The sequence below is a fragment of the Myripristis murdjan genome, chromosome 16, assembly GCF_902150065.1.
Source record: "Myripristis murdjan chromosome 16, fMyrMur1.1, whole genome shotgun sequence".
Classification (NCBI taxonomy): domain Eukaryota; kingdom Metazoa; phylum Chordata; class Actinopteri; order Holocentriformes; family Holocentridae; genus Myripristis; species Myripristis murdjan.
Genome location: NC_043995.1, coordinates 13,760,001 through 13,787,987, shown reverse-complemented (window position 1 = coordinate 13,787,987; position 27,987 = coordinate 13,760,001). Strand labels below are relative to the sequence as shown.

The 27,987-nt window shown below is 41.6% G+C and overlaps 3 protein-coding genes across 5 annotated transcripts in view; 2 read left to right on the top strand and 1 right to left on the bottom strand.

Moving 5' to 3' along the window:
• Positions 1-69: 69 nt before the first annotated feature.
• On the bottom strand, positions 70-5,344 carry LOC115374162 (mitochondrial folate transporter/carrier). The gene is made up of 7 exons (XM_030072939.1): positions 4,855-5,344; positions 4,003-4,153; positions 3,298-3,383; positions 2,571-2,725; positions 2,023-2,136; positions 1,659-1,804; positions 70-1,164 (listed from the first exon to the last, which is right to left on the bottom strand). The coding sequence occupies exons 1-7, from the start codon at positions 5,057-5,059 to the stop codon at positions 1,047-1,049; spliced, it is 975 nt and encodes a 324-aa protein (XP_029928799.1). The 5' UTR covers positions 5,060-5,344; the 3' UTR covers positions 70-1,046.
• A 2,830-nt stretch (positions 5,345-8,174) lies between these two features.
• Positions 8,175-18,886, top strand: dcaf13 (ddb1 and cul4 associated factor 13). Its single transcript, XM_030072883.1, has 11 exons — positions 8,175-8,398; positions 9,142-9,341; positions 9,438-9,545; positions 9,660-9,749; positions 10,634-10,789; positions 11,726-11,803; positions 11,911-11,993; positions 12,103-12,267; positions 12,499-12,634; positions 16,078-16,241; positions 17,855-18,886. The coding sequence occupies exons 1-11, from the start codon at positions 8,329-8,331 to the stop codon at positions 17,940-17,942; spliced, it is 1,338 nt and encodes a 445-aa protein (XP_029928743.1). The 5' UTR covers positions 8,175-8,328; the 3' UTR covers positions 17,943-18,886.
• A 1,846-nt stretch (positions 18,887-20,732) lies between these two features.
• rims2a (regulating synaptic membrane exocytosis 2a) overlaps positions 20,733-27,987 on the top strand; it is a 152,515-nt gene continuing 145,260 nt past the window's right edge. For all 3 annotated transcript variants that reach the window (XM_030072005.1, XM_030072004.1, XM_030072003.1), the window contains exon 1: positions 20,733-20,905. In XM_030072005.1, the coding sequence (XP_029927865.1) occupies positions 20,733-20,905 (173 nt within the window). The remainder of the gene's footprint in view (positions 20,906-27,987) is intronic.

The following is a 27,987-nucleotide window of genomic DNA, read 5'->3' as shown; positions in this document are numbered from 1 at the left end:
TTTAAGAACTCAAAATTGCAGCTCCTTGTAATCACTGCGTTTACCAAACTTTGAAATACTCTACACTTGTTCCATCACAGCCACAAAATAAAATGTTTATTGTATGTGTGTAAGACATGAGAATACACAGATAATTCAAAGCTGATAACAAAATGATGTTACGACAATGCAACAGCATTTGCTGTGGGGAAAAACAGGACTCCAACAAAAAACGATCATTAAAAAAATGCTGAAATGACCTGTGATGTTTCTGAAATCAAGTAAGATTTGAGGAACAATACGTGTTTCCTTGCAGATTTTGTAGTTAGTTTGCCCATACAAGAGAATTTAAATATAAACAAATTAATATCACATATATGCAAACGGTAACCTGAGAAACCTGATGTGCCTTTCGCTGCATATAACAGCATTGTGCGTTTGAGTCTAAGTCCTTTTCAACTACCATGCAGAATACATATGATGTAAACACAACTACAATGAAATCTTTGAACTCATTTAATATCACCATGAAACGCTGACGTACATATCACAGTTTTAAAAAGTAGTGACCATCATTTCAGCCTCCAATGTGGGTTGGTGTTGCATGCAACCTTTGTCTCCCACAAGGTTGTTTGGTGATGCATCTGAGCTGGAGACGAGCATGTCACTTTTCACTGAGAATCCAGAATTCATGTTCAGAGAAAAATCCACCTCTCGTTATTGGACTTGCTGCTGGTTTCTCTTGCAAAAATGGCACCAACGCTGTTCCTTTACTTGGTAATTCCTAAGTCTTCAGTGCAAATGAATGGTGTACACATTGGCTAGGCTTATACACACAGAGCATTCCGTTTGTAACCCAGCTGCTCAGATAATCCACTCTCTGGTTGATGCATGTCAAGTCATTACACAACCTTAAATGGAGTATGGCCCATAGCTGGGCTACTCTGAACATGCATGCGTAACCAATGTCGATTTTCTTCTCTGCATCTCTGTCCTGTCGCCCACAGGCCAGTGTGGCCTCAGACTCCCCGCTGCTGTCCACGGCTCACTGTCAGGCTTCATTTGCTTTAGCCCAGCAGGAAGCGAGACACATTCTCATAAACTACAAAGGTGATACAGCAGGCAGGAGTGACACGGATCAAGTTGGGGGCAACGCCTTTGTAGAAACCCACAGCACCTTCGTTCCTGGGGAGAAATTGGAAAAATTATTACCACACTGTGATAACCCATAATGAAAGCAAGAATACTGTGTAAGATTTCTACACCCTCTGGCCCCAGTAGGCTGCAAGGGAAAAATGACAACTGACAGAGTAAAAGAACAGCATTATACTGTACAATAACCTTCATTTTCTTTACTACTATATATCCAAATGAAAGAAATCAAGTCTGATATAACAAGTATTCTTTTCAGACTTGTAAAAAAAAAAAAAAAACACTAGATAATCTGAAAGGGTGTGTAGGTTTCTGACCGAGACTGAGACTTTATGTAGAGTATCTAAAAATTATTCTTTTTGAGTAATTTCTCCTGAAATTTACAAAAGATCAGTCCTCAAACTGGTTAAAAACATTTTTCTTTTTTCAGGCACCCAAATTCAGTAAATCTCTCTAGGACGACATGTTCTGTGCTTTGTGAAGACTGTATTTGCAATGTGGACACCAGCAGTGGATCCGTTTCATACCTCCATGTCCGCCTAATGACATCGATGGCCCCATTGTATTTATTGTGCTGGTCCTGTAGGCGCGCTCGCACCACCTGATATGGGTATGTTGTCGCCACAGCAAATATTTTGGATAGCGCCGCCATTGTAATATATTCCAGTGGATTCTGTACACATAGACAGATAGATGGAGAGAGAAAGAAAGAGGAAGAGAGAGAAAAAGTGAGTAGAGCAGTAGGGAAAGTCACTTTTATGAGCTAACTCCTAGTTATCAAATTGTGGGTTCGCTCTTATTAATTTGACGGATTTACAAACCATGGGATTAAGTTATATTTAGACCTTTAACTTGGTTCCAGACTCACCACCATAACCACTAATGACTCACCAGCTTCTCGTCTGAGGACATTTTCTTGTATTTGTTGTAGTCTCGCTTAAGCTCCTCATAGGCCATGAACTGCAGAGCTCCATGAGAGGTACCAAATAAACCAGGAACATAACCCTTTGACAAGTATACGTGCCATTAGTCATATGTGCCTGACACACTGTCAGTTTAATGCATATATCCATAGTAAACATTATGTATTAGTAGCTGTTGAGCCGTGCTTACTCAAAAAGATATTTTGCCGTGCCATCATTCAAGAATTTGGTATCAGTTCCCCTGCCTGGTTAAATAAAATTCACATAATCTTGATGAATGAGCTACAAAATGGCTTCAAATGCTGCACATTATTACCATTAGACATGGAGTAATTTTACAACATGGAATGGTAGTGCCCTCTAGTGGTATTTCAGGAAATTGTAATGTGTTGTGTTGTAACTTTCCACCAGACTAGGCCTCTACAAACTTTAGTATTAGCTAGCATTAGCTAAAATAAGCAGCTTGCACACTGCTACATGATATGAGAGGACTGAGATGTACAAAGGATGTCTCACCCTGTATAATCCAGGCAGTCCCTCATGGCGGTAGATCTTCACCAGAGCATCCAACATGCCCTTATACTGTTTACTGGTTGGGTCAGCACTGTACTGCAGCACCAACCGAGTCTTTGTCACCCAGATTGGGTTGGTTAGGGTGAGTGTCAGTATACCTAGACAAAGATGGGACAAGGAGTAAACTATTAAGATTAGGCTGACAACAGGTGACAAAGATGCACGACTGCAGCATTACAGGACCACAGATGTCAAAGAGTTATGCAGCGTCACAATCATATTTGCCTAACAGACATAATAAACATCTATGCTCTGCAGGGATTAAATTAGACTATTAAATTCAAATGTTAGGACGAACCATGTGAATAATTTTTGCTGTTCTGAACTGATGCTGTGTAATACTGATGAACTCTGATCCCACACTCACACCCAATTTATTAAAATGTATCACCACGTCACGATGCAGAGAGGTCACTATCCCTCATGGCTTCACCAATTTTTATCAGTTAAGCTTTTGAGCGGCTTATATTCAACCCCTGACTCGGTTAGGCGTCCAGGAAACTGATCCATGTGACTCTATAAGACAAAATATGAACAGAGAGGCTATGTGCTAATTTGTATTTGCCTCGTGCAAGTCATGCTCAGTTTACAACGGTATTATTCGGCTGTTAATGTGTGAACTATCGATTAGTCAGTAGGGCACCAGTGCTGGAATAGGGGCAGTGCTAACCTGCTTCAGCTGCAGACACCAGGTGTTCTGTGGCACTCAGCTCAGTTTGCCGACCTTCCTTTGTGTATGCTTTGATAGCATTGTAGCTGTGGGAGAGAGAGAGCATGAGACACGTTGCAGCTGCAAATACAGGAAGGCACAAGCTGAGCACATGTGCACAAGAATGCAAAGGAACAGAAACATCTGAGAATGAAACTAAGTGGCAATATCTGATCATAGATGTGAAATTGCATGTTAATGCATTGAATAGCATGGTAATGTCGAGTGTGAAATCAATTCAAAACTTTGTAACGTATATAACATTCCCTTTAACCTGACAAAAAAATTTATACATGTTTATATATGTTTAGTGTTGTTGATTATCACATTATTACAGTTTCATAATTTCATTATTAAACGACCCATTAAAAACATATGTTTAATGCTGAATTATCACAAAGCCATAACTTGGCTGAAACAAAATCACAACAGATGTCTGAGTGAGGCATGGTAGAGCTGCCAGATACAGTGAATGCCTCTTATCCAATGGCAAACAGAAGAGAGAATCCCCTTGCTTTTAGAGAAAGGAAAAAGATGAAGCATTTTCACTAGAAGGCATTGATCAAAGCACTTATTATGGGCCAACAGGCCGTCATCAGAAATACTAAAAATCAGAATGAGAAACACTTTACTGATCCCCAAAGGGAAATTGGGTAGCATACGTACAAGAGGAAGTAGAGACCCCATGAGGCTCCAGCACCCCAAATGTTGGGTGTCGCTCCTTGGTAGAGTCCTCTCAGCCCCTCCTGATGCCAGACGCTCTTCATACAATGCAGAATGCTATTATATTTAGGTCTTAACTCCAGCCCGTCACTTACTACATGAGAGGAGAATGAGAAGCATTGTCAGTGTTTATAAAGTGCAATATGTATGTATGTGCATGAGGATATTTCTCTTGACAGTTGCAATAGAGTCCACTGAAGCACATAGCTGGTGGAACATGACTTATGACCTTTTACCAACTGTTACCTAGAAGAGTGCACTCAGTAGGGTGCAGATCTCAGCCACACAGATCTCCCCTTCTCTGATGCTCTGACTTAGGCGACAGACTACCCCTTTTTTCATCAATTAAGGTATAAAACAGGTTTTTCAAAAGTTTGGAATCACCGCAACCATCAAATATCCTTGATCATACAGTCATAACTGCAAACAAAAAATATTAGGCTGATAGACCCGGTAGTATGCGAGATTAGGTGCAGACAGGTACACACACAAACACACACACAAAACCAAACAGCATTCTCGCCAGGCTACTGCATGGCGCAGATAATAATTTAGTCACTCCACTGGGCATGCATCTACCTGAGTTACAATGAAATACACTTACTGTGATAAAACTATTATTTAAAAAAAAAAAAAAACATAATTTTGTTGAATATATGTGCTGCTTGGTGAATTAACTATACTCCGAATTCCCACTCATTTCAGGATAGGTTAGTGCTCGACAGGACTCGCCACAACAACTGGAAAGAGACTGTGGTGCAATAGATAAATAAGTTACGCAAGTTGCGCACCAACCTGCAAACCTGATTTTGACCAGATCCAGAGGGTGAAGCACCAGTGTAGACACCACTCCTCCACTGAGTCCAGCAACCAGGTTCTCCAGCCTCACATGGCTGTAGACCTGCTTCACACGTCCGGCTATGGAGACAGCAGAGTCGGCTTGACTGACGCCGGGGGGTCCTGCCCCTGTCATGTTATCGTGGTTTGCGGTGGAGCTCATAGTTAACCAGCTAGCCGACGGCAGCTATTATATGTTGACAACTTGTTCACGTTGGTGGCTAGCAAAGGTGTTACTCTACAGCATACAGGCGGTAACAAGTCGTTGACATCGCAGGCAGATGGAAATACGCTACGCTAACCGATAAAGTATTAACTCCTCGTATCCTCCTCATTTTCAACGCATGTTAGTTAACCACGTTTTTCACATGAGGCAATATTACATTATGTATGCCAAGCTACAGCACATTAGCTCGACCTTGTTGCTCGTACTGATGTCAAGACCATGACGATGTAAAAATAACACTTCCGCCCTTAACCTTCAAAATAAAACCTTCATTTCGTACTTCAAAGTTTTTTCTCTGAGCTCCACACGTGAAAATATGATGAAGAGTTCATTTGCAAAAACAGATAAAAGCCATTCTTAAAATGAATACACCTCTTTCACTGATACTGCTTGGAGTACACACACACACACACACACACACACACACACACACACACACACACACACACACACACACACACAAAGCATGATTTAGGATAATAAACATTATGCCAGGCTAAATAAACATATAAAAAATAGAAATAAATATAAAGTAAATTTTAATAAAATTCAAAAAAGTTTAAAAAGGTTTAATAAATTCAAATGGAGATATCTGTTTTTGCAAATGAGCTCTTCATATGAACTGCTGTTTAAAGGGACAGTTCACCCATTTTGAAAAACTTGAGATTATCTCACTTAGCTGTTATGTAGTGCCGTGGTGCTATCTTCCTCTCATTTCTCACTGTGAACCTCCTGCCATTGAAATAGACTTCACCCTGGCCAACCTCCTTAAAGAAAACTGCATGCAGCCTAATAGCGCTTGCAGTTTTAGCAGTTATAGCTGTAGGAGAAGAAGCATATTAGTTGTACTGCAATATTATTAGTAGTAGCAGCTGATTACCAGAGTGTGCCCGGACAATCTGGACATCAACCGGCTGCATTATACCACATTACTACAGACCAGGATGTTGAAAGCAATATGCTGGAAGACCATATTTGAGAAATAAAATAGGCTCTTAACCAGCAAATGGAGCAAAAGATCATTATGTTGGACTTCCCAAAGCAATCAGATGCAGAAGTGGAATAACAGGATATTGAAAATCAGGGCTCACACTGAATCTCTCAAACAGGAATCCAGCAAAACAAATAAACTTGCCTTGGCTTAATCTGACAATGAGAAAGAAATTTGCAGGATGAGGAAGAAAAATGCCAGACTGACCACCTTGATGGGCAGTCAGTGCCTCCTCCAAGATCTTTCAAGCACTCCTGGAAGCTGTGCAAGTGCAGTGCTGCAAAGACTCTGGAGGAAAGAGGAGGAAGTGATGGAGGACATGGCAGAGAAGGTGGAGATGGATGTGAGAGAGACACAGGAAAAATGGATGGAGGAGAGAAAGGTGTGGGTTACTGAAACGAGGCAGAATCAAGGAAGCTGTGAAGATCACAATAAAGACCTTCCAAGCCAGTAAACTGACCTTCCTCTCAAACCAAGAGAAATCTGAAGCAAAATGCCAGAGAATGGAAGAGGCTATGAAAGGAAAAGATAAGGAGATTCCTCCCTCATCGTGGAACAACCAAGCAGTCATATGGACGATAATGAGAAGCGTCTGGCTGAGAATGAGAAAATGTGGGAAAACAAAAAGGAGCAGCAGGAACACAAGTGGAAAGCCACAGAGAGCAGCCTGCTTCCCAAGTTAACCCCTGTAGAGATCAGTTGTTAGAAAAAGACACCAGAGCTGGACAAGGAAAGGACACAGGGATTTCATAATGACCACCTTCATGAAAAAATGTACTGCATCTAAGGAAGGAGAATTAAAGTATCCTGACCAAACTGAGCCAGACTGAAAATATTCAGAAGGAGACCAAGATGACTGCAGGACAGGACTGAGAGCTGGAACAATACTGGCAGAAAGATGAAAGAGAGTAATAGCAAACTTGAGTATGTGTCTGATTCAGGTGCAGTAGCCATTTTGGATTAATGGGGTTTTGTTTGCTCTGTTTCAGAGAACTTCGTATATTTGACACATGACATTCAGTAGATTTTATTTATAGCAGAAATCTTGGTGATTTGCTGCAGCAATCTTTACTTGATCAGTATTAATATTTGTGTTGATCTGATTATTTTAAGTATAGCAGGCCTGTAACTCTTGTAATAAAAAACACTTTGTCTTTCTGTTTTTGGGAGTAGAGGAATAAAAAGAGGAGCATGTGGAGAAAAATCTACAGTTGGGAGGAAAACACAAAGAGCAACTTGTACTTTGTCTCCATCTGCCTTCATAGCGAATGGCTTCACATGTAAACTGTATGACTACACATCAGCAATGACTTGATCCTAGCAGTGACTTGACTGTGGCTTCTAGGCCACACCTGACATGACTCTGCACAAGAGTTAGACAACACCTGCACATAAATGCCCTAAAGGTATCTCCCCTCTGGACATAAGCAGGATCCTGACCACAGTGACAAAATGCATAAGTCTTATCGTATATAATCTGTGAATAGCTCAAATAAAAAAGGCTAAAAATAAACAAAGGAAGAATAATCACCATAGAATAGTCTTTCCCTTAAGTCAACCTCTAAGAACACATATTATTTTTGGAATATTATGTGATATGCAGGTATTTTGAGGTGTGCGTATAGAAAAATGTCAACACTTGCCACTCCTAATAGCCTACGTGAGTTAAAAGGCCCTCTTTATCACTGAATGCCTGGACATATATTTGAAAGTTTTATGTGTATATGTAAACTGACACCCATTCTACACAATACAAATTTTGTGGGCACATTATATTAGATATAAGGACTTTGCTATAGCTACTGATCTCAGTCAGTTGACATTTCTGACCAAAAGTATATTATATTATTATTATCATTGTTAATATTGTTGTTGTTATTGTTGTTGTTAATTCATCCATTTATTTATTTATTTATTTTTAAGCCCAAGGCATGAAGATTTAAATGTATATTGTGAAGATCAAAATCACATTTCTTCCTGTGTTGTGTCTACTTGTGGCAACTTGGTGCGGCGTCTTCCTCTGCAGGCAAGCGCCCGTAAGTGACGTAAGCTGGAGGACTGGGCTTCCCACAATGCAATACAACGAAATATGTCACGTGATTGGGAACCAACACATGGCCTGTAACAGTTGCTAACAGTTGCTGGTTTTTGTTATATCAATATATTTAAAAGCCGACACGTTGTAAGAGCTCGCCCATTTCTATCGAGCCACCAAATGAAAGTTAAAGTTCTGTCTAGGAATCCGGACGACTATGTCCGCGAGACCAAACTGGACATCCAGCGTGGTGAGTGGTAAACTGAAGCTAAGCTAACCAGAGTTAGTCTCCTAATATAGACATGCATTATATTCTAACCAGCTTGTTACCAATTTTTAGTGTTATTATTCCTTAATAAAGTCTCCAACGGGACCATTAAACAGTCGGATACCGTCTTTAAATGGTATCCATAGAGTTTATTACAGTTGGACTCAGGAAAGCCGTTAAACTTAAACTTTACTGAACCCTCATTAGTTGCACCTGTGTTTAAACAGACTCGGTACACAGCAGCTATTTTTTTTTTAAATCTGAATTTCAGAGTATGTTACTTCTTTTTGTTAAAAAAAAAAACAAACAAAAAAAAACAATAAATTTATGTCACACCAGTTATTTTCAAATGAGTCATTTAAGGTTAGTATAAGATGAGAAATACTACATTTGCAGCCAAAATATCCCAATAAAATGAGGACGTGCAAAGAGCGCATGATTATGACAATATTAGGGCTACAGAAAGCTGTGCATAGCATACATAGAAAGGCTTACAGGTGTGCATTAGAAGAACCAGAGTTCTGCCAATCTTCAATTTATACAGTATAAGAGGGGGAAAAGTCTGCATTTTTTTGAGAGGGAAGCACAAAGAGAGATAATATGTAGTTGCCTTATGAACATCCATTGCTTACAGAAGCTTATGAGTTTGATCTGTGAGATAAGTATTTAATCAATTGATTATTTCTCATATAGCCCTTCAACTGGTGACCGTTTTCTGTTTTTAGTCCCCAGAAACTATGACCCTGCTCTCCATCCATTTGAAGTGCCCAGAGAGTACACTCGGGCCCTAAATGCCACCAAGCTGGAGAGGGTGTTTGCCAAGCCTTTCTTGGCCTCCCTGGATGGCCACAGAGATGGGGTTAACTGCATGGCCAAGCACACAAAGAGCCTCTCCACGCTGCTGTCGGGCTCCTGCGATGGAGAGGTAGCTGTCTGCCGAACTACAAACACATCAGCTAACCACATTGACTAGGCCTAATACTGGTGTGATTTCTAATTGGAAAATGAATTCAATCCCCAGGTAAAAGTGTGGAATCTGACCAAACGTGAATGTGTCCGCACACTCCAAGCACATGAAGGTTTTGTTCGGGGAATGGTTGTCCGCTTCTGTGGAAATTCCTTCTTTACGGTAGGTACTCCTCCTCATAACACCAAAAAAAAAAAAAAAAAAACACTTTGTGACTGTTAGAGTTGTTCAGCCGAACAGCTTATATCTAACACTGGAGCATGTTATGTGGGACAGGTTGGCGACGACAAAACAATCAAACAGTGGAAAATGGAGGCACCAGGCTATGGAGAGGAAGAGGAACCACTTAACACTATTCTAGGCAAGGTATGTTCAGATGGAATCTGCTGTACTATTACTGTCAGAGGCCAATCCATAGAGATCAGCTGTGGTTACATGATACCAGAACATCATTTACCATCAGTACTCAGTATGTGTGCAGATGTTTTCGCCTGTTAAACTGTCATGAACCTGTTGAGACTGTTGACCCTGAACTACAGGGTACACAGGTCGCTGTACTCCCCATTCTCATGCTCTTTTTCAACTGATGCATCTAAAGTAAACTTGTCTTGCTGGGGTTTGGCACAGTTTAAATCTCTTGTCTGCTATTTTCTTTGTACCACATAGACAAACTTGTGAACACATGCAGTTGAGCATTAATAAACCTCTTGAAATAATGACATATTCCATCTTCTTAATACGGATTGTGGACAGGCATGAACATTTGATTACTGCTTCTGTACTTTACAGATCTTTATTGCAAACAATGAGCATGGCATGAAAGGCTTGTCATACATAGAACAGATTTTTACTTACCGATTGTGATGCTCCATCTCTCAACTGGTAGTACGATTCGTCTTGATATTATTCATGTTTGAAAGGTATAGACTTGTATGCTCTTTGAATGTGAATATGAGTCTATAGTTTTCACCAAATGAGATATAAATTACAGCAGCAACACTGATGTGTTATTGCACAAAATGAGCAACCAGGGCAATAGTCTGGCGTTATGGTTTAAGAGATCATTCTGCAACCAGAAGGACCCAGGTTCAAACCCTGTGGAGTCTGTGTGAGACACTGCAGCCTTCACTTAGGCTGTCTTGCTCTGACGCTAACCTCTGAACTTGCTGTAGCAGGTAGTATGTGCTCCTACAGTCGTTAGTGACGTATCACATTGCTGTGATGATGGAAATGCTGTTTCTCCTCTGTAGACGGTCTTCACAGGACTGGACCATCACCAGAAAGAGGGTGTGTTTGCAACGTGTGGCCAGCAGGTGGACATCTGGGACGAGCAGAGGAGCAGTCCCATTCGCTCTTTCACCTGGGGTGTAGACAGTTTCAGCTCTGTGCGCTTCAATCCAGTGGAGGTGAGCCACCATATTTCCTCAACACACAGCATATCAGAGTTTTTAATAAGGAGCCGGGCCTTTCTCTGCCCTCAGAACATCTTCAGTTATCCTCGGAGAACAGCTATACAAGTTCAGAACTGTGTGAAGTCATCAGGCTATATTACACCTGTTTGTGTTTGTGGGTCCACACCTTTACCAGACTGGTGTTCGCCTGTTGTGTGCTAGTAGATGTAGTCTGCACACCATTTAAAAGGCATCTTCATTTAATAGATGTGCTCCTCCCTCACCACTCGTCATCAGTTCTCGCCAGATTGTGCCCCAGCTATAGGAAAAGGAGCACACCCACTCTGGGATCTTTCATGCCCCTTACACCATGTTGTGCATCTTTGTGTGTTGGCTTTGGATACCCAATTTCTGAGTGTCCACCCTGCCATAAATACCCTTTTTGTGAAGCTCACTGTATTGGTTTGCGTTGAGAGGGTATGTCACAGATGTTGATTCAGTTCAGTGGCAGTTTTTGAGAAGCAACTCTCCTCTTCAAGAGTCTCTTTATTTGCTTCAGAAAGCTTCAGATTGTAACTACTTTTCCTCTATCAGTTCAGTTAGTACTTGTTCCTTATACACTGTCATAATTTTCAAGACTGTTTCCCTCTTTTTTTTCTGATTGATGAACTAACTATTTCGCTTCTCTGGAGTTCTTTTAGTTGCCTCGTATTGTGTTGAAAACCCAAATATGGAAGTGGTGTTTTTCAGATGTTTGAAAGCTGACACACACTGCTTATTTTCATTCATGTCAACATGTCCCATCTGTGTTGCTGCCTTTTGTAAATGTCCTTAAAAGTCCTTGCTCATGTGCTGTTTGTTCTGTAGTATCATTTGACATTCAAAACATAACTGAAAATCTCAGTGATGTCTTTTTAGTTCAGGACATTAAGAGCTTTTGTCTCTCCTCAGACTGAACTTCTGGCCAGCTGTGCCTCTGACAGAAGTATAGTGCTGTATGACATGAGAGAATCGACACCACTTAAAAAGGTAGGTCTCCTCTTTCATATATCATGCCAGCTCGCCCCTTTCCCTCCTCCTTTCTCCAAAAGGATCAGTGTAATACTGTAGTGTTTACTTAAGTTTTCATTTCTCAGGTTATCATGAATTTGAGGAGCAACACAATTTGCTGGAACCCTATGGAAGCATATTACTTCACATGTTCAAATGAGGACTACAAGTAAGTTCAGCACATTGAGAATTGCTTGAATGAGAGCCCAAAGATTTTTATTTATTCATTTATTTATTTATTTTGCATTGATTCTCAAGCTGTTTCTGTCTGTCACCAGTCTGTACACATATGACATGAGGCACCTGGATCGGCCAGTCATAGTACACATGGACCACGTCTCTGCAGTATTGGATATTGACTACTCTCCCACTGGCAAGGAGTTTGTCTCAGCCAGTTTTGACAAAACTATCCGCATCTTCCCCAGAGACAGTGGCCACAGCAGGTCAGTATCACTATTAACTCAGGTCAAAAATGACCTCAATCATTACTTTATTACTATTTACTATCTTTTGTTGACTTGGAAAAAACGAGATGTATCGCACACTGATGCTCCATATGTGTTCCTCTTTATCTGGGACACAAAAGCAAATAACAGCCAAAGAAAGCATTTTGAAGCATCAGTTGCTGTCGCCATACTGAATGTCTGGCATGTGTTTGCCTTTGTGATCATCAGGGAAGTCTACCACACCAAACGTATGCAGCATGTCATCTGTATCAAGTGGTCGGCAGACAACAAGTACATCCTGAGTGGGTCTGATGAAATGAATATCCGAATGTGGAAGGCCAACGCAGCTGAGAAACTGGGAGTGGTGAGTCCTGCCTTTCCTTCTCTCAACACAGGGATGATATTAGACAAAGAATAGATCCAGTGACTTACACCAAGCTCTGACCACACTGAGTTGGACTGATTTTGCTAAGTCCCTGCCAACACAGGCAAATATCCTGTATCAGACATGAAAGTGAAGTTTGTGAATGACAGCTGACTGTTTTTAACTGGTGCAGTGTGATGTCTCTACTTTAGTGGAGTAGTGAAGTGGAGGACAGCAGATTTGATGTAGGTGATGTATGACACCCTACCATTAAGTCTTCGTAGTCAGTTTGTTTTTTTGACCTGTGTGTTGCAGAGTGTCAATGATGTGGTCCATCATGTTGATAAATAAATGAAAACGGTGTCTGCATATACAGATATCTCACTATGCCACACTTGGAAGCACATCTGTGCACAGTGAAGGTCCCATTACATCAATGTAACAGCCTCTCTTTGGAGGATAGACAGCCATATAGTCTACTCTTCCTCACATCTGTGCAGTGAGCCTCTACTCTCCTTTTTTCCCTTCCTATTTTTGCAATAAATCACAGCACACACAGCACATTGTCTGAAGTCATGCTTGAAAATGTTTTGATTGACAGCATAGACCCCTCCTTCCGTTTCCCTGGTGTTCTTGGTGCTTTGTCTTGCCGAACAGACAGCATCCCCGCCCAGAGAACTATGGAGTGTGACAAGCCTGGTAACTGAGACACTTTATGGATTTGTGTGCTCTGATAATGTAATCTAACACACCGAAAATCGTAAATGACCAATTTTTGCAGTCTGAGCTTGCTTTTAGTAGGTTAACAGACCATGACAGTACAGTTTTTTAAGTGCTGGCATATATTCATGATGTAAGCACAGCTCAGCAATTTTTAGCTAATTATTGATTGGTAATTTCAGATCACACATGCAATACGTTAAACAAGCTGTTGGACTCCCTTGAGTCACCTGTGCTTGACCTTGTTTTATGAGTTAGCTGCATTCCTCAACCCAGCCATGGCCCTGTGCCCACCTCAGCAGGGTAGGGATGGGAGAATGTGCCAGGAGCGAACGGCAGTGCTGCTGCCAAGTGCTCTGATGGATGCTGACTTAGAGCAGAATCACTCTCAATAAGTACAATGTACCAATTGGCACAGCAGCCATAGTGGCAGATGGAAGTCCAAAAAACTCAAAAGCTTGTGCAGTTGTTCTACAAATCACTTCCGAAAGACTCAGCTCCAACACTGTAACCTGTTTCAGATAAATCCCCAATGACTTATAGTATCTTAGTTTGGATGAAGCAGCACACGAATATGAGTTTATGTCATGTTTTGCTCAACTGTCTAATAAAGCTTCTTTAAAATGCCTGGAAGTCTTCCAGCAGCTAAGATGCCAATAATGGATGAATAATAAAGATCAGTGGCATCTTGTGTGCCATCTTTTATTGTTAATCAGATTTACTCTTGCTTATTCCCTTAATGCAGCTTCAGAGTGGAAAATTGGCCAACTTTTGGCACTTGTTTCACTGTCACTGTGTAAGAGGAGATTTATTCGCAAGCTTTGCACTTAAATAGATCAGACAAGCCCTGCTCCTATCAGCAGTTTAAATCGGCCAATCACTTAAAGCAGGGCACTCTGAACATAATGAAGCATTAACAATCAAGTTGTACTGAAGGGGTCTTTAATTACGGAGAAATGCTGAAATGCTGAATCAAGGCTATGTCTCTGTCTGAAGGCATCACATTAGACTGGTTTTAACTTCTTCATCAACTGCTCCACATCATTCTGTTTGTTCTTCACCATGTTGCATGGAGTGACATTTGACCCCACAGTGTACACTAGAACTTTTACCAAGCATCTCCTGAAGATTTTTTTTATTTTCAAGGAAAATATTTTTCATGTTCAAATGTGTAAACTCTGTATGCAAGACATACTGTGCAATTTAGCTATAGATAATAGTGTTGCCTTTCAGTGCAGCAGAACAAGTCATTCTTAAATGTGCTGTAGGATTCTGGGGGATGTGCATATTTTTTTCCAGATTTCAGTCTCTTCTTTAGAAGACACAATCTCATCACTTCTTATTATTTTTTTTTAAATACTGTTTTTTTAATGTTTATCTTTTTCATATGCCATATACACATCATGGTAATGTCGGACCCCTGTAAATATGGCTGTTGAAACAATGATTCCAGTAAAAACAAAAGCTATTGATGTGGACCTTGTGATTGGAAAGTCTGACATGGCAAGACCAGTCTTTGTCACCCTGCTCCCGTTTGTGTCTCATAAACATGTTGTTGAGAGTTTAATGAATAATGTTTATCAGCCTGACCAGTGTTTTCCAGGGCTGGTAGTTTCATCCAACAGGATCAGCAGCTAACAGCTCATCTCAAACAAATTGAATCTGAGAAAAATCATTGCTTTTAATTAGAATAAAAGCCCTTGAGGAGGGCACACTTAAAGAGCCTCAGCCAAGAAGAGTTAGAGGGGCAGATGGTTTTTATGAGAGAGATGGAGAGGTAGGCAGGTTGTTGAGCTCTTGCCTTTGCTATTTAACAGACATTGATTCAGATTTAAATGTGCAGGTTGTCAAGCTGGAGATACTGCTTACTGTAGTAGCCAACATTTTATGAAGTAAACCTGCATACTGTAACTGTCACTAATGGCGAAATGAAGTGCAGATATTACACATGCATAACTTATCATTGACAGCACTGTCTGTGCTGAATTTCCCAAGGGACATAAGCGAGTTGTATATAATTTTATGTAGACCTCCACCTGTTTCTGCCTTAAAACACCTGTCCATACGGTAGATGATTAGTGTATTCAAATGAGACATCTCCCCACACAAACAGTACTGACTCTGTTAGCAGTATTGTGGTTGGATGGCTATCCATACTGCCACTTTTCAAATGACTGCTCTTGCCAGATAATGGAGTCTCTTGCCTGCTTTCTCTGCAGTCAAAAAATTATGTAAAATCCTTTGAAACTAACTGGTGAGAACACTTTCTGTAAAAGTTGAGGTATTTAAGGGGATCAGTGCTGTGTAGAGACGTTCGTACTAGATTGTAGATTGCCATCTTATCTGTATCATTTCTGTGATAAAGCCAGGAAAGTGCTTTGCCTTAAATATTTTCTGTTTCTTGTTTTTAAGCATCCACCAACTTATTTTCTTCTCCCCCTTTTCTCTCCCTTCCTTCACTTTACTTTCCTCTCCGTTTCATATATACCTCATTTTTTCGGTCCATTTCTTGTTCAATTTGTTAATTTCCTTCTTTCCATTGACCCTGCGTTCCTTTTTTATTCACCTTTTTATTGCCGCTTCTCTTTCATTTTTGTCCTCACATTACTTTGTAATCTTGTTTCTCAATCCACTTTTCTCCTTTCCCTTTTCCATCATATTCTTTGTTTTTCAATTCTGCACCATTTCTTCATATAACCATTTGTTTCACTGACACCATGTAGTTGTCGCCCAGAGAGAGGGAGGCTGTGAACTACAACCAGAAGCTTAAGGAGAAGTTCCAGCACCACCCTCAGATCCGACGAATTTCTCGACATAGACACCTGCCAAAGGCCATCTACAGCCAGGCCAAGGAGCTGCGAGTTATGAAAGAGGCTCGCCGCAGGAAGTATGTTATCTATCCAACAGAAGTACTGAAATTATGTTGTCCTGTGTTTTATGTAATCATGCCAATAGGCATTTGTGTGTCAAAATTGAATTTGCTTAAATATGCTTGGGTTGGACATAGCAACACAAGTTCTTGGGTTTATAGCTGCACAGTAGAAACACGTATCAGATTTGTATAGAACAAATGAAATACTCTGAATGAAACCTCCAGTGAGAAGGAAGTAAAATTTTGAACTGTGTCAACAATGTTCAAAGCACTTTAAATCTAACAAGGAGGGAACATATCTAAAGCTTTAAATCAGGGGTCCTGCAGCCCTTGAAGGACCATGAAAGTTTCTGGATTTGAGAAAAGTAAAATAAGGCCGTGACCGTTTTTTTCTTCAAAATTAACAGATGCCCTTGAAAGTATTGGTAGGTTTTGAGTTACAAAACCCAAATCCATAAGTTTCCCAGCTCCCTCTGTCAAAATATTAACATTTCCCTTTTTGCAGTATCTAATTATGACAAAATTATTAACCTAACCCCAAAAAGGACAAATTTGACCCCTTGACTTTAATCAAATGACACATTAAAAGTCCTTGAAAGTGTGCTTAGAAACTGTTAAATCTAAAAAATGTCTATTGTAAAGTGTTAGATCCAACATGTTTTCACCCGCTCGTGTCAAAATGTTAGTCCTTGCCATAAGGCATTTTATGGCTGACTGTGTGCTCTAGGGTTTCCTGTAGTCTGTGTGTCCAAAAGATCTGTCTTGACTGGATTGTCCTATGCTGAGAGCACCAGTCTCCCCGCATAAAATGGCTCGAGCACAAGACACTGCCCAGTCAATTTTTGTTCTCAATTTCAGTCAATACACAGTAGCAAAATCTACATTTACCTAAAAACGTTATGCATTACTACTTTAAAAAACTAAAGTAGTCGTCCTATCTGAAGTGCTTATTGAAACGCGGCAACTGAAATGATGTATTAATCCCCTGAAAGTGGTGAAAATTATAGATCAACCCTATTGTCACTATTTCAGCATTTAGTCAGCATCAGCAGCCCAGACTAGCTGAGATCTGTTTGCGGCGTAGTTGAGGCTTATCCTGACCTTTGCTCAGGGGTGGCAGGAAGTCCCTACTGTGTCCATGTAGCAGTTTTGGTGACTTGGACTGCAGCCAGGATAGGTCTGACCTACGCAGTCACACCAGCCTAATGGAAAATATCACCAACGGGACTGTCCCCTATGACTTGGTCTAGATAGGCCTTACATATTCATTTACAGCCTGCATGGTGGATTGATTGTCCCAGTTTGCACTGCTGCCCAATGATTCATAGCTCAGTCTGTGGCTTATCTTTGTTTTGTTAGATACTGACACTATTGTGAGACGTCAGATGTGTGCTTGAACTGTGAATGATTTACTATCTATGCTTTATGTATTATTTTTAGGGTATGTTAGTGTAGTCACTGACGTAGGTGTTAGATCAGTAATCACTGAATCTCATCCTCGCTTTCTTCCTCCTGTGTTTACTTTGCCGATTTCTGGCTCACTCTCTCCTCTGTCCTCTCCTGAATATTCTCACCAGCATAGCTCCTCGGCTGGGTTATTCATGGCTCTTTCTCTGTGTGTTTTCCAGGGAGATAAATGTTCGCAAGCACAGCAAACCCGGAACTGTCCCAGTGGTGTCGGAGAAGGAAAAACACATTGTGACTGTGGTCAAGTAGACAGAGTTGGAGAACAGAACAGAAGACCCAGTGGCTGCCACCAAGAGATGAGGTGGAGCCCAAGATCACATCCACAATGGGGCATAATAACACAGCTCTCACTTGAAAATAAACTTTCTTTGGTGAAGACATTTGTTTTGGGGGAAGGACATGTTCTGATTACACTCAAGGATAGTACTTTTTTATTTTAAGAGTGAGCTGCATCTTGTGCTTATGGGAGTGGCTCTATAAGGGGAGGACGTTTGTGTATACATACACGCTGTAAATGCATACAAATACACCACAGAGTGTTTCCTTTGGTCTCCAAGACCAAGACTGACTATATGTCTTCATTATTCCATTGTTAATAACACCTTAATGTTGTGATTCCAGAAAGGTTTTATATTGCAAAGTAGATTCCCTAATACACAGGATCAACTGTAACTATGACTCATGCTAATTTGGGTGAGGGACGTTTGAGGAAAAGGGGGTGGGTGGTTAATGTGTAGGATTGTTGTTATCAAGTGGCCACCTCCCATCACAGAAGCCATGATCCCCAGAAGCTATGATGACGAGTTTTCTTGGTACCTCGGTACCTTGGTTTCTTGAGGTACCGAGAGTTTTCTTGGTACCTCTGCATACTTTGAATACAATGCGATTTTATTCAGTAGTGGCAGCATTTTCATCAAGGATGTCCACCAGCTATAATGGAGTCAAATGTTAAAACTATCAAAGGTAGTATATATAGTAGCTCTTGTAAGGTATTTTCTTCCTACTGGGTTCCTTTTTTCCATTTTCTTTCCAAGGATTTTCTGAAATATCCCAAACTGATTCTCATAACCATTGGAATGCATTGTTGCCACTTTATTGTTTGGGGAAATATTACACTTGTAACCTAAAATATGGGATTGGTAGCTTACCTTCTTTTGTGTATTTAAAAATAAACTTTGCTGTGTTTCATGCCATTCAGTAAATGTTCTTGGCCAAGTCGTTCGGCATTCTGCCTTAACGTGTTTTCCTCTGTTATTTGATGTTACAAGGTGGATCACTGTATTTACTTACAACGTTAATGAGGTAGAGACTTTATCCTCTTAATCACTGCAGGCTTCAACCCTCCATGCACATGTCTTCTTACCTAATCCTATCAATACTGGAGCCTGAAAGAAAGGGTTACTGCTTAAGAGGAGGGATTTTAGTCTGGGGTCAGAGCTGAGAAATGAGGGGTAAAGGTTGAAATAGTCTGAGTATGAGGTTTAGTAAGGGGCAGGCAGGCAAGGATGAAGGACAGCATTTGCAATGGATTCTGCGTTTACACATTATGATATAAAGACAGATACTTGATCCAAAACAGGGTGTATGGAGGACTTGAAACAGTGTATATTAAATTCAAGACCTACCATCTAAAGCCATAGATTAATGAGGTGTTCACTGGAGCTAAATATAGCACAGTGGTCTTAAAATGCTGGGTTTCTCCTGGTGCTCCCAGTCCAGCAGACCAAATAGGTCCATAGGTGGTTTCTTTTTCACTTGTACTGCAAAATTGGTTTTAAATTCCATTCGCGCTGGTATGTAAACGATCTTATAAAGCCATAAGGAAACTTGATCACGATTCTCAATGTGCAGTACAACACAGCTGACAGCCTTTTTTCCACAGTGCTTTGAGGAATTGCGTGTGCTTAGTTTTTAATGGCGTTGAATTTCTTACATCTGGCAACATCCAGGCCTTTAGCCAATGTACAGTACATAAAAGCAGCACTGACGGGAACCATAGAGTCATTGGTCATACTCATATTCTGTATTTACCTTGCCACTTTACATTTCCCTCTCATCGGGCCCCTGATCTGGTTATGAAATATGCATGATGCTTTCCTGGCACTGTGCTGCTCCAGCTGCAGAGTCTCCAGTCCGTGTTTTGCGGCTGCTATCTGCCTGCTGTCAATGAACAGTGCGTCCTCTCAACCGCTCGGCTTTATTCTTCTACGTGTTTCTGTCGCTCCGCCCCCTCTTCCTATCTGGATTTTTTTCATTGCATCCATTTTTGTGCATTTAAGAAATCTCCAAGAATTACCAACCTGGAGGAAAGCGAGAAGCAGAGTGAGAGAGGGGGGTTTAGGACTCGAAAGGAAAACAAACAAGGACGGACCGGGCATCTTTATTCCAGCATGCGAGTAAACCCTTTCTGAAGGATGGCAGCGATGGGTTAGAGAGGATTTAACATGATTGCAAAATAAAAGGCAAGAGCTTTTTGTTGTTGTTTTATTCATCCTTTTCCTCTGTTTTTCTACTCATCAACCCTGCATGTAGGCTTATTTGGAGTACGAGTAACCTGAAGGTTGGAGCCTATAGCCTCTGCCTTATGGTACCATACTAATTATAGGTACATCTATGTTTAATCCTCAGTTTTGTTTTATTTTGGAATTTGCTGTTTTATTTGCAGATTAGGTGATTGAGTCTGCAATAGCTTGACTATAGCGAAGTGTGTTTGCAGGGACACACATCAAGGCTCTATATGCTGCAGCCTATTTGAAATCCCCCATATCAAGAGCATTTATGCTGACCGCTAATAGATGGGGATGAAGCCTGTAATTAACATTTTTACGCTTGTATCTGCAGCATAGAGCACTGTGTATGACAGTCATAACCCAGATGTCATGCAGTCTGTGGCAGTGGAACCTCCATGCAGCTCTATTTCGAAGCCACAAACCAGGGCAAGAACTTGAATTTGACAGCATAAAATGTTAAGACATCGCCTCAAATGCTGCTGGCTGATGGTCCCTTTTCTCCCCCCATTTGTAGCAACTGTTTGTAAAGATGTCTGCTCCACACGGGCCCCGGGGCGGCCCTGGCCCTGCTGCTGCCTCAGCGGCCGGCGCCATACCGGAGATGCCGGACCTCAGCCACCTCACCGAGGAGGAGAGGAAGATCATCCTCGGTGTCATGGACCGACAGAAGAAGGAGGAAGCGAAGGAACAGTCGATGTTAAAGTGAGTGTGACGGCAGGGCGAAGTGCACCGCGTTTTGGAGAGAAAGAGAGAGAAGAGAGAGAGTTTGTATAGTGCTGGTAGTGGTGGTTGAGTAAGCCCGGTGTTGTGGGTTATTACAGTGAATTTCTATAACCGTACCACTCCTTGTGACATACTGGTGGGTCATGTTGCCTCTTGACATCCAAGCCGGAGCATCTCTTAATTACTTGTCCACGTTGCGATGCTGAGATGAATCTTCTCCACTTAATGTTACCTCTGGACACTTACAATTTACCGCGGTGGGGAGTAACATTTAACAATGCGGCATCCAGTGCATGCCTTTCACCCTCTCTGCTTTTCCCCACTTTATTGTATAGCCGTACAGTGGGTTGGGTAAGCAGCAACGGGCGCCATTTTCACGTAAAAAGCACGCCAAAATGCTTAACCTTTCCCCATGAACGTCACCCAGATTACATAATATGACACCGGGAAGATCATTTAAGGCGTCCTGAGTGGTAATAGCGCATACTTGGTGTGTGTGATTTCAACGTTACGTCTCGGTGGATCCCGTCGCTTTTCCCTGCTCTTTTGTACAGATGTTGCTTGGAGCGTTTTCAGCACCACGGCGCTGTCCATTGTAGGGTTTATTTTTTAAGGTGGACCGGAGAGTTTCGGGCGCCATAGCTTTGACGCTCAGTGTGTGAACCATAACTCTGCTTTTATAGTTACAGTTACATTGTTTCTGGCCCCGGTTATTATAAAAAAAAATAGTGATATGATACGTTTTTGTTTCAACAAAAACGTGTTTGACCTTCTTAGTGAAGCCATGCTGGCAAAGAGAGGGATTTCGGAGATGTTTCCTTAAATCTTCCCATCAGTTCCCTTCCTGTTGATTTTCTTGTAGTTTTCCTACTTCAGTGAAAATGATGCACATGCAGACTAAACCCCAGAGCGTAAAGTTGATCTATTATGCTAAAACAGACTAGTTTCACTTACCAGAAGCTGCAGTCATCACTACCTATATCTTGTCACTACCTATATCGTGTTACCTATATCTCTCTGGCTAAGTATTTTGTCAGTTGTATATTAGTAAAGCATAAACATTACAACCTATGTTTCAACCAGGTTGTTTGCCGAATGAGATGACTGATGGCTATAAAGCCATCCAGGTTTGTGCTAGAGATCTCTCTCAGCCACAGCTGGCAGGTGTACTGTCACTTCTCAGTATGGCCAGTGACTTGCTGTGAGGGATGAGTGCCAGCGTCCCTGGGAGCTTTTTAGAGGCATTAGAGCTGTTGTTTTCCATCATCAGGTAAATATTAACACTAAGGCAGCATTCCTAATGGAGAGGAAGTTGTGCAATCCCTACCTAGCACTGCATGGTAAACATGACTCATATACTCCAAGACACAGCTACCTCAGCTGCCGCGATGCGTGTGGCGTGAATCATCCAAGCCCATTCCACACCCACCCCCCTCTCCCTCCATCCATCCCTCCCTGCTTTACTGTCTTTTTCCCCATAGCTGAGTTTTTTTCCTATTTCTCCTTCTCTGAGGTAAAGGGATTGTCAGTTTTAGTCACTCTTAGCCTGACAGTGATGTCAAAGCCTTGGCAGTCATGACTGAGCATGGGCAGAAGAGGCTGTTCTATGAAAGGGGCATGGTGAATGACTGACTAACTGTGTCTCCCTAATGTTAACTTACTCCACTTGCAGGCCACCAAAGCTGAAAACATATGAGACGTTAAGAGGTCAGAAAGTCCTTTGTGTCGATTGCTTAGATCCTAATTTGCATGAGAATCATGTTTCCAGTATGGCTTGACTCCCACATGCCTTGGTTACCTGGGGTCTTATCTCACCAGCAGAGCTATACTGCAGACGCATGACAGCTGACAAAAGACATGGATTCAATAGCATGGGCTAGCTGTCACTGTTTGTTGTTCAGAGAATCAGATTAGTTGAAACGGAAAGAACGTGTGTAGGAGATCCCTCAGCCTTTTTGGCCCAATTCATTGCAAGCATTACTAATTGTTTTCATATAAAAGCCTTATTATTTCAAAAAGCAAGGCATCACTGGTTAGTTTCAATGTGTTCTGCCAATATTTACAAGGTGACTCATCATGAATCATCAACAAAATAGTAAATCCCCAGATTCTTTACTTATGAATCACACAAGCATAACATATCCTAAAGCAGCGTTAATATGCTCTGCCTTGGCATAGGTACAACTGCAGTGGATTAACTTGTCAATGAATGGCTCATGGTTTTTTCAGCGGTGTCGGAAACACTGCAGTATCCATCCCTATAACCCACGAATCTCTACTGTCACAGGCACGGTCCAATCCCACAGTGGCTGTGATGGCTTTTCAGGAAAGTGGCATTTTGAACATCAGAGTGTGTAATCTAACAGAGGGAATCCTGGGAGGATGGAGGGAGGGAGAAGGGAGTGAAAGAGAGAGAGAAAGAGAGAGATAGAGAGAGAGAGTGAGTTTGTGTGTGTGTGTGAGAGAGAGAGAGAGAGAGAGAGAGAGAGAGAGGGAGAAGCCTCCAGCTGTAGGGCTTGCCAACTTGCTGTCATCTCACTGGAGGTGCTACAGAGAGTATGGATGGAAATCCAGCGCCACTGACTTGCATGTAATTAGCCACTCTTCCCTGCTTATTCTTACCAGGCCTGTGTGTGTGTGTGTGTGTGTGTGTGCATCTGTATGTATAAAATGTGTTGCACTGCTGAGTAGCCTATTTACTGTTGCTGTTTCCTAAAATCCATAAGATGACGTTCTTTATGGAAGCCCTGCAGTGTTTGTAACTCACCCAGCTTGCTGGTGTGAGGAATTATCCTAACCTAGAATGCCAGTCAAAGCCACTGAAAAGCTACTTTCTTTTTAGTTTCTAGAGCACATACATACTGAATGCATCACTCCAGTTTAGCATGGCTCCAGGTGCATTTGCACCGTCAAACATTACGCACTGGAGCTATCGGTCAGCTCGGCTTTCCATGCATCAATGAGTCTCTGAGCAATACAGAAATGATGGTTGTGGGACCCCAACCCTCACCCACCCCCACCCACCCAGACGCAGTGTGTCCTACAGGCAGGCATCAGCTGCCTGGGATAGGGTGACCCACAGAGCGCCTGGGGCTCCACTTCTCCTTTCTCCATGCTCCTCCAGTCCTCTAGGGCTACTTCCTGGTTCTGCTTGGTGGGGGTCTCAATCCCATCCCATCTCCATCTTTCTTTCTCACACTTACTCTCTTTCTTTTTGAAGATACAGCCACTACATCCCACTACATAGTAGTGGGATGCTGTAATTAAAACGGTAGCTGAACTATGTACTTCTTTCCATTTATAAGAACCTACCCTCATAACTTATGTCAGTTGATACTAAATATTAATGTTATTGAGTCGCTAAACTATTTGAGTTCAGTTAAGATTTATTTCAGTCTAAAAAGTTAGTTAAACCCTATCCCAAAAATGGATGGTATTTGGTGGGTTTACCTTTCCTCCTCCGTCCTCACCCCTCAGATGGTGTTTGATGTATGGATAGGATGACTGAGTCTTTAGCCCAGGGATGCTCTTTGACAACCCTAATTACACTGGCTGCCTCATAGCAATGACTCCAACTGAGCTGCAGCTACTCTGGGGCTCAGAGGCGTCTGCCGCTCTGCCATCTATCTGGGCGACCCCATCTTTATTCAGATTGCAGGTGACACAAAGACACAAAGAGGATGGCCTGTTTCCGGTTGGTGGGAATGTGTTGTGTTTTTGTGGCTCTGAAATGTTTTCATGCTGGGAACCACCATAAAAGCAGACATTAGTTCACAGACCCTTGTTTGATAAGATTATGCACCATATCACTGCCTCCATATTATGGGGAGAGTTTTGCTGATGATTTAGCATTGAATTTTCTAACTGTCTACACTGTACATGGAGAAATATTAGTGGTGAAAGTGAACATTATTGTAAGAATAAACTTCCTATATTCTTATTCTCCATTTGGGATCATTTCCAGTGAACAAAATTAAAATGAGATTAAACTGTTTTGTGGGGGCCTCCCTGGAACTGCCTCAATGACTCTTGGGCGTCTCCAGACCCCATTTTGAGAATGACTGATATATGTGACTTAGAGCTGGTTGTTAGGAACAAAATCAAATATGATAATATTTTTGACCAAATATCTCAATGTCAATATTTTGACGATGTTATAGGGATGATTACTGCTGCTCTCACAAATTTTTTTTACACAATGAGATTTGTGATAAATTTTGCTAGTAATGTTGAGATGATTACTAAGCAGGTACAGACAAATAACAGAACAGCCCATTAAGATCTGAAAACTGCATCTCTTTACTGCAGTGCAGGCTTCAAAACCAGAAAAAGACAACATTTGTGCCATATCATGATATTCCAATGTTCAAAATCCCAGTCTATATTTAGTCTCATATCACAACATCAATATAAAATTGGTATACCTCCCTGGCCTAGTGTAGCTCAGGCTGATGTTCATGAGTAGGAATCTTGTTTGAGCAATTTCATGTGAACCGATTTTTTAAATCGTATGCTACACCATTATGAACTGGATGTTTGATGTGCTCTCTCTCTCATTTGCATGTTTTGAGGATGGAGCACTTTGTCTGTGTGAGCAGGGCATGGCTGTGCGTGCGTGTGTGTGTGCGTGCGTGCGTGTGTGTGTGTGTGTGTGTGTGTGTGTGTGTGTGTGTGTGTGTGTGTGTGTGTGTGTGCATTAATACCTGTGTCTGGGTTAGATGTAGGGAAAATGTGCTGTATTGAGATCAGTTCTGCAGTACTTAGCAGGGGATGTATGTGTAATGTGTCCAACATGAAAAGCATTGACCTAGAATTACCTATTGTGTCACTGCTTTAGCTCAACCATTGATTACATCCCATTTCCTCCTGCAACCCCCCACCCCCCTCCTCATGCCCATTCACCCCTGTCCTGGTCATTTATCTGATAGAAGCTAGAGAGCTCAACACACCAGCTGGGGTCAGGGCCACAGAGAAGCTTTGTGTCTCTGGAGGCTATAGGATCTCAGCCCCTCAGAGAGAAAGAGTCGGCGTGATGGAGTGACTGTGTGAGAGAGAGAGACACACACATACTCAGGCGAGCATAGAATATACAGTTAAATAGACAAACATACACAGATGCACATGAGTGTACAGGCTCGCAGAGATGCATGTATCTCACTGACACACACACACACACACACGTGCACACCATGCTACAGAGGTCTAAGCCTATGACATTCCCCCCTGTCTTCCATTCACAGAAGAGAGAGAGGGAGAGGGAGAGAGACCTATGGTTGTGAAATGAGGCGAGGCAATGCTCAGAAGCTTCCCAATGGACAATATATACTCTCTCTCTCTCTCTCTCTCTCCCTTCTCCCTCATCCTAGCTCACTCACCCTTCCTAGCTCGCCTTACCATGCAAAGAGCAGATTCTGTCATGAGGATTCCAGAGAATCCCATCCCCCATCACATTCCCTTGGGCAGGAGAGAGAGAGAGAGTGAGAGAGAGAGAAAATGAGAGGATGTTGTCTTGACTCTATAAAGCAGAATGCACGCCAAATGAATACATCATCATGCTAATTAAAGTAACATTGTGTTTTGGTTAGGAAAGGTTGGCATGTTGTCAAGTAGGTTGGCTCAGCTGGACTGGAATCTGGTCGGAGCAGATTTACCATCAAAAAAACAAACAAACAAAAAACAGTATATGGATATACTGTTTCATTGCAGTACTCCTGTGTCTAACTGTAACAAAATAGAATTCTGCATCATTTGCATCATTTCATTTGCATTATTTTATTACAAAGTCTTTTCCTGCTTTGCCTTGTTTAATCCCCTACTAGTTGCAAGGGCCTTAATGCTCTCGAATTGTGCTATAGATTTAAGTAGGCTATATCGCAATGCAAAAGGTCAGTGTTGATGTTTTCTTTAAGTCAGCATTGTTCTGACCGTGTTTTTTTTTTTTTTATTTTTATTTTTTTATCTCCATTGAGACCAACAGTGAAGCAAAATTGTTCTGTTCTGCTAAGGGTTCAGCAAAGAAGGCTTGAGGCGAGAAGAAATAAAAGGAGAAGAGAGGGTAGCAGGATAGGGTAGGAGAGGTTAGGATAGGAAAGAAATATAGGAAATGAGAGTAGAGCAGGGGCGTGGGGAAGAGAAGTGAGGACAGGAAAGGAGAGGAGAGCATTAGAGAGAAAATGAGAGGAGAGACATTGACGTCTGAGATGCTATCAGGTCTCCTGGCCTTCATTGCTGATATGACAGACTCAGTCCCCATTGACAGAGAAATCAGCCTGCCATCTCCCATAGCCTGCTGTTCTCCTGCATGGCACAGCACAGCACAGCATCGGGGTCTATTGTCTCTCAGGCTTTGTTCTAAATAACATCTGCATTTGTCAGCATAGGTTTTATTCTCTTCTGGTCTCTTATCCCCCAAGCAAAGTTTGAAGGGATTTTCCTGCCCCTGGCTATGTGATTTGAAATGACCTTGGTGATAGATGACTGTAGAAAAATGTTTCTGAATAAGAAGTGGGTTGTGGTAACAAGTACAAAGTGTAGGTTATAATGCATGCATTAACTAATTGGTTGACATAGGCTTAGCCAACTATATTTTTTAAGGTAATCAGTCATAGTTCATCATTTTTATGCTGTACTGGTTATTTCCTAGAAAATCATAAGCAGGCAGATATACTGTAGATCAATAATTCAAAACTGGTGGAAAACAAATTTAAAGACTCATCAATTAAAAGGACTGAACTACTAATTAGCTCAGAGTTTCTTTAGTTTGCAGCAGTCCATGCCCTGTACATAAGTGTTTAAGTGGTAGGCTTGACTACAATAATGAAGCCTGGTACAAGGATATTGTAGTAATTGTTGTAATCCCCACAGCCCTGCATTTACACTGTATTATCACTACAGGATCATGGTGCAGAAATGGTGGAGCAAGCATGTAAAAGGTCTGATCACTACAGTGCTGCATCTCTATGTAAGCATGCAGTGATTTACACTGGTACTGTATGTACTTGATTGCCAGCCGGGCTTGACTTGGAAAGAGAGCACAAGGAACGGTTAATAGTGTAATGCAA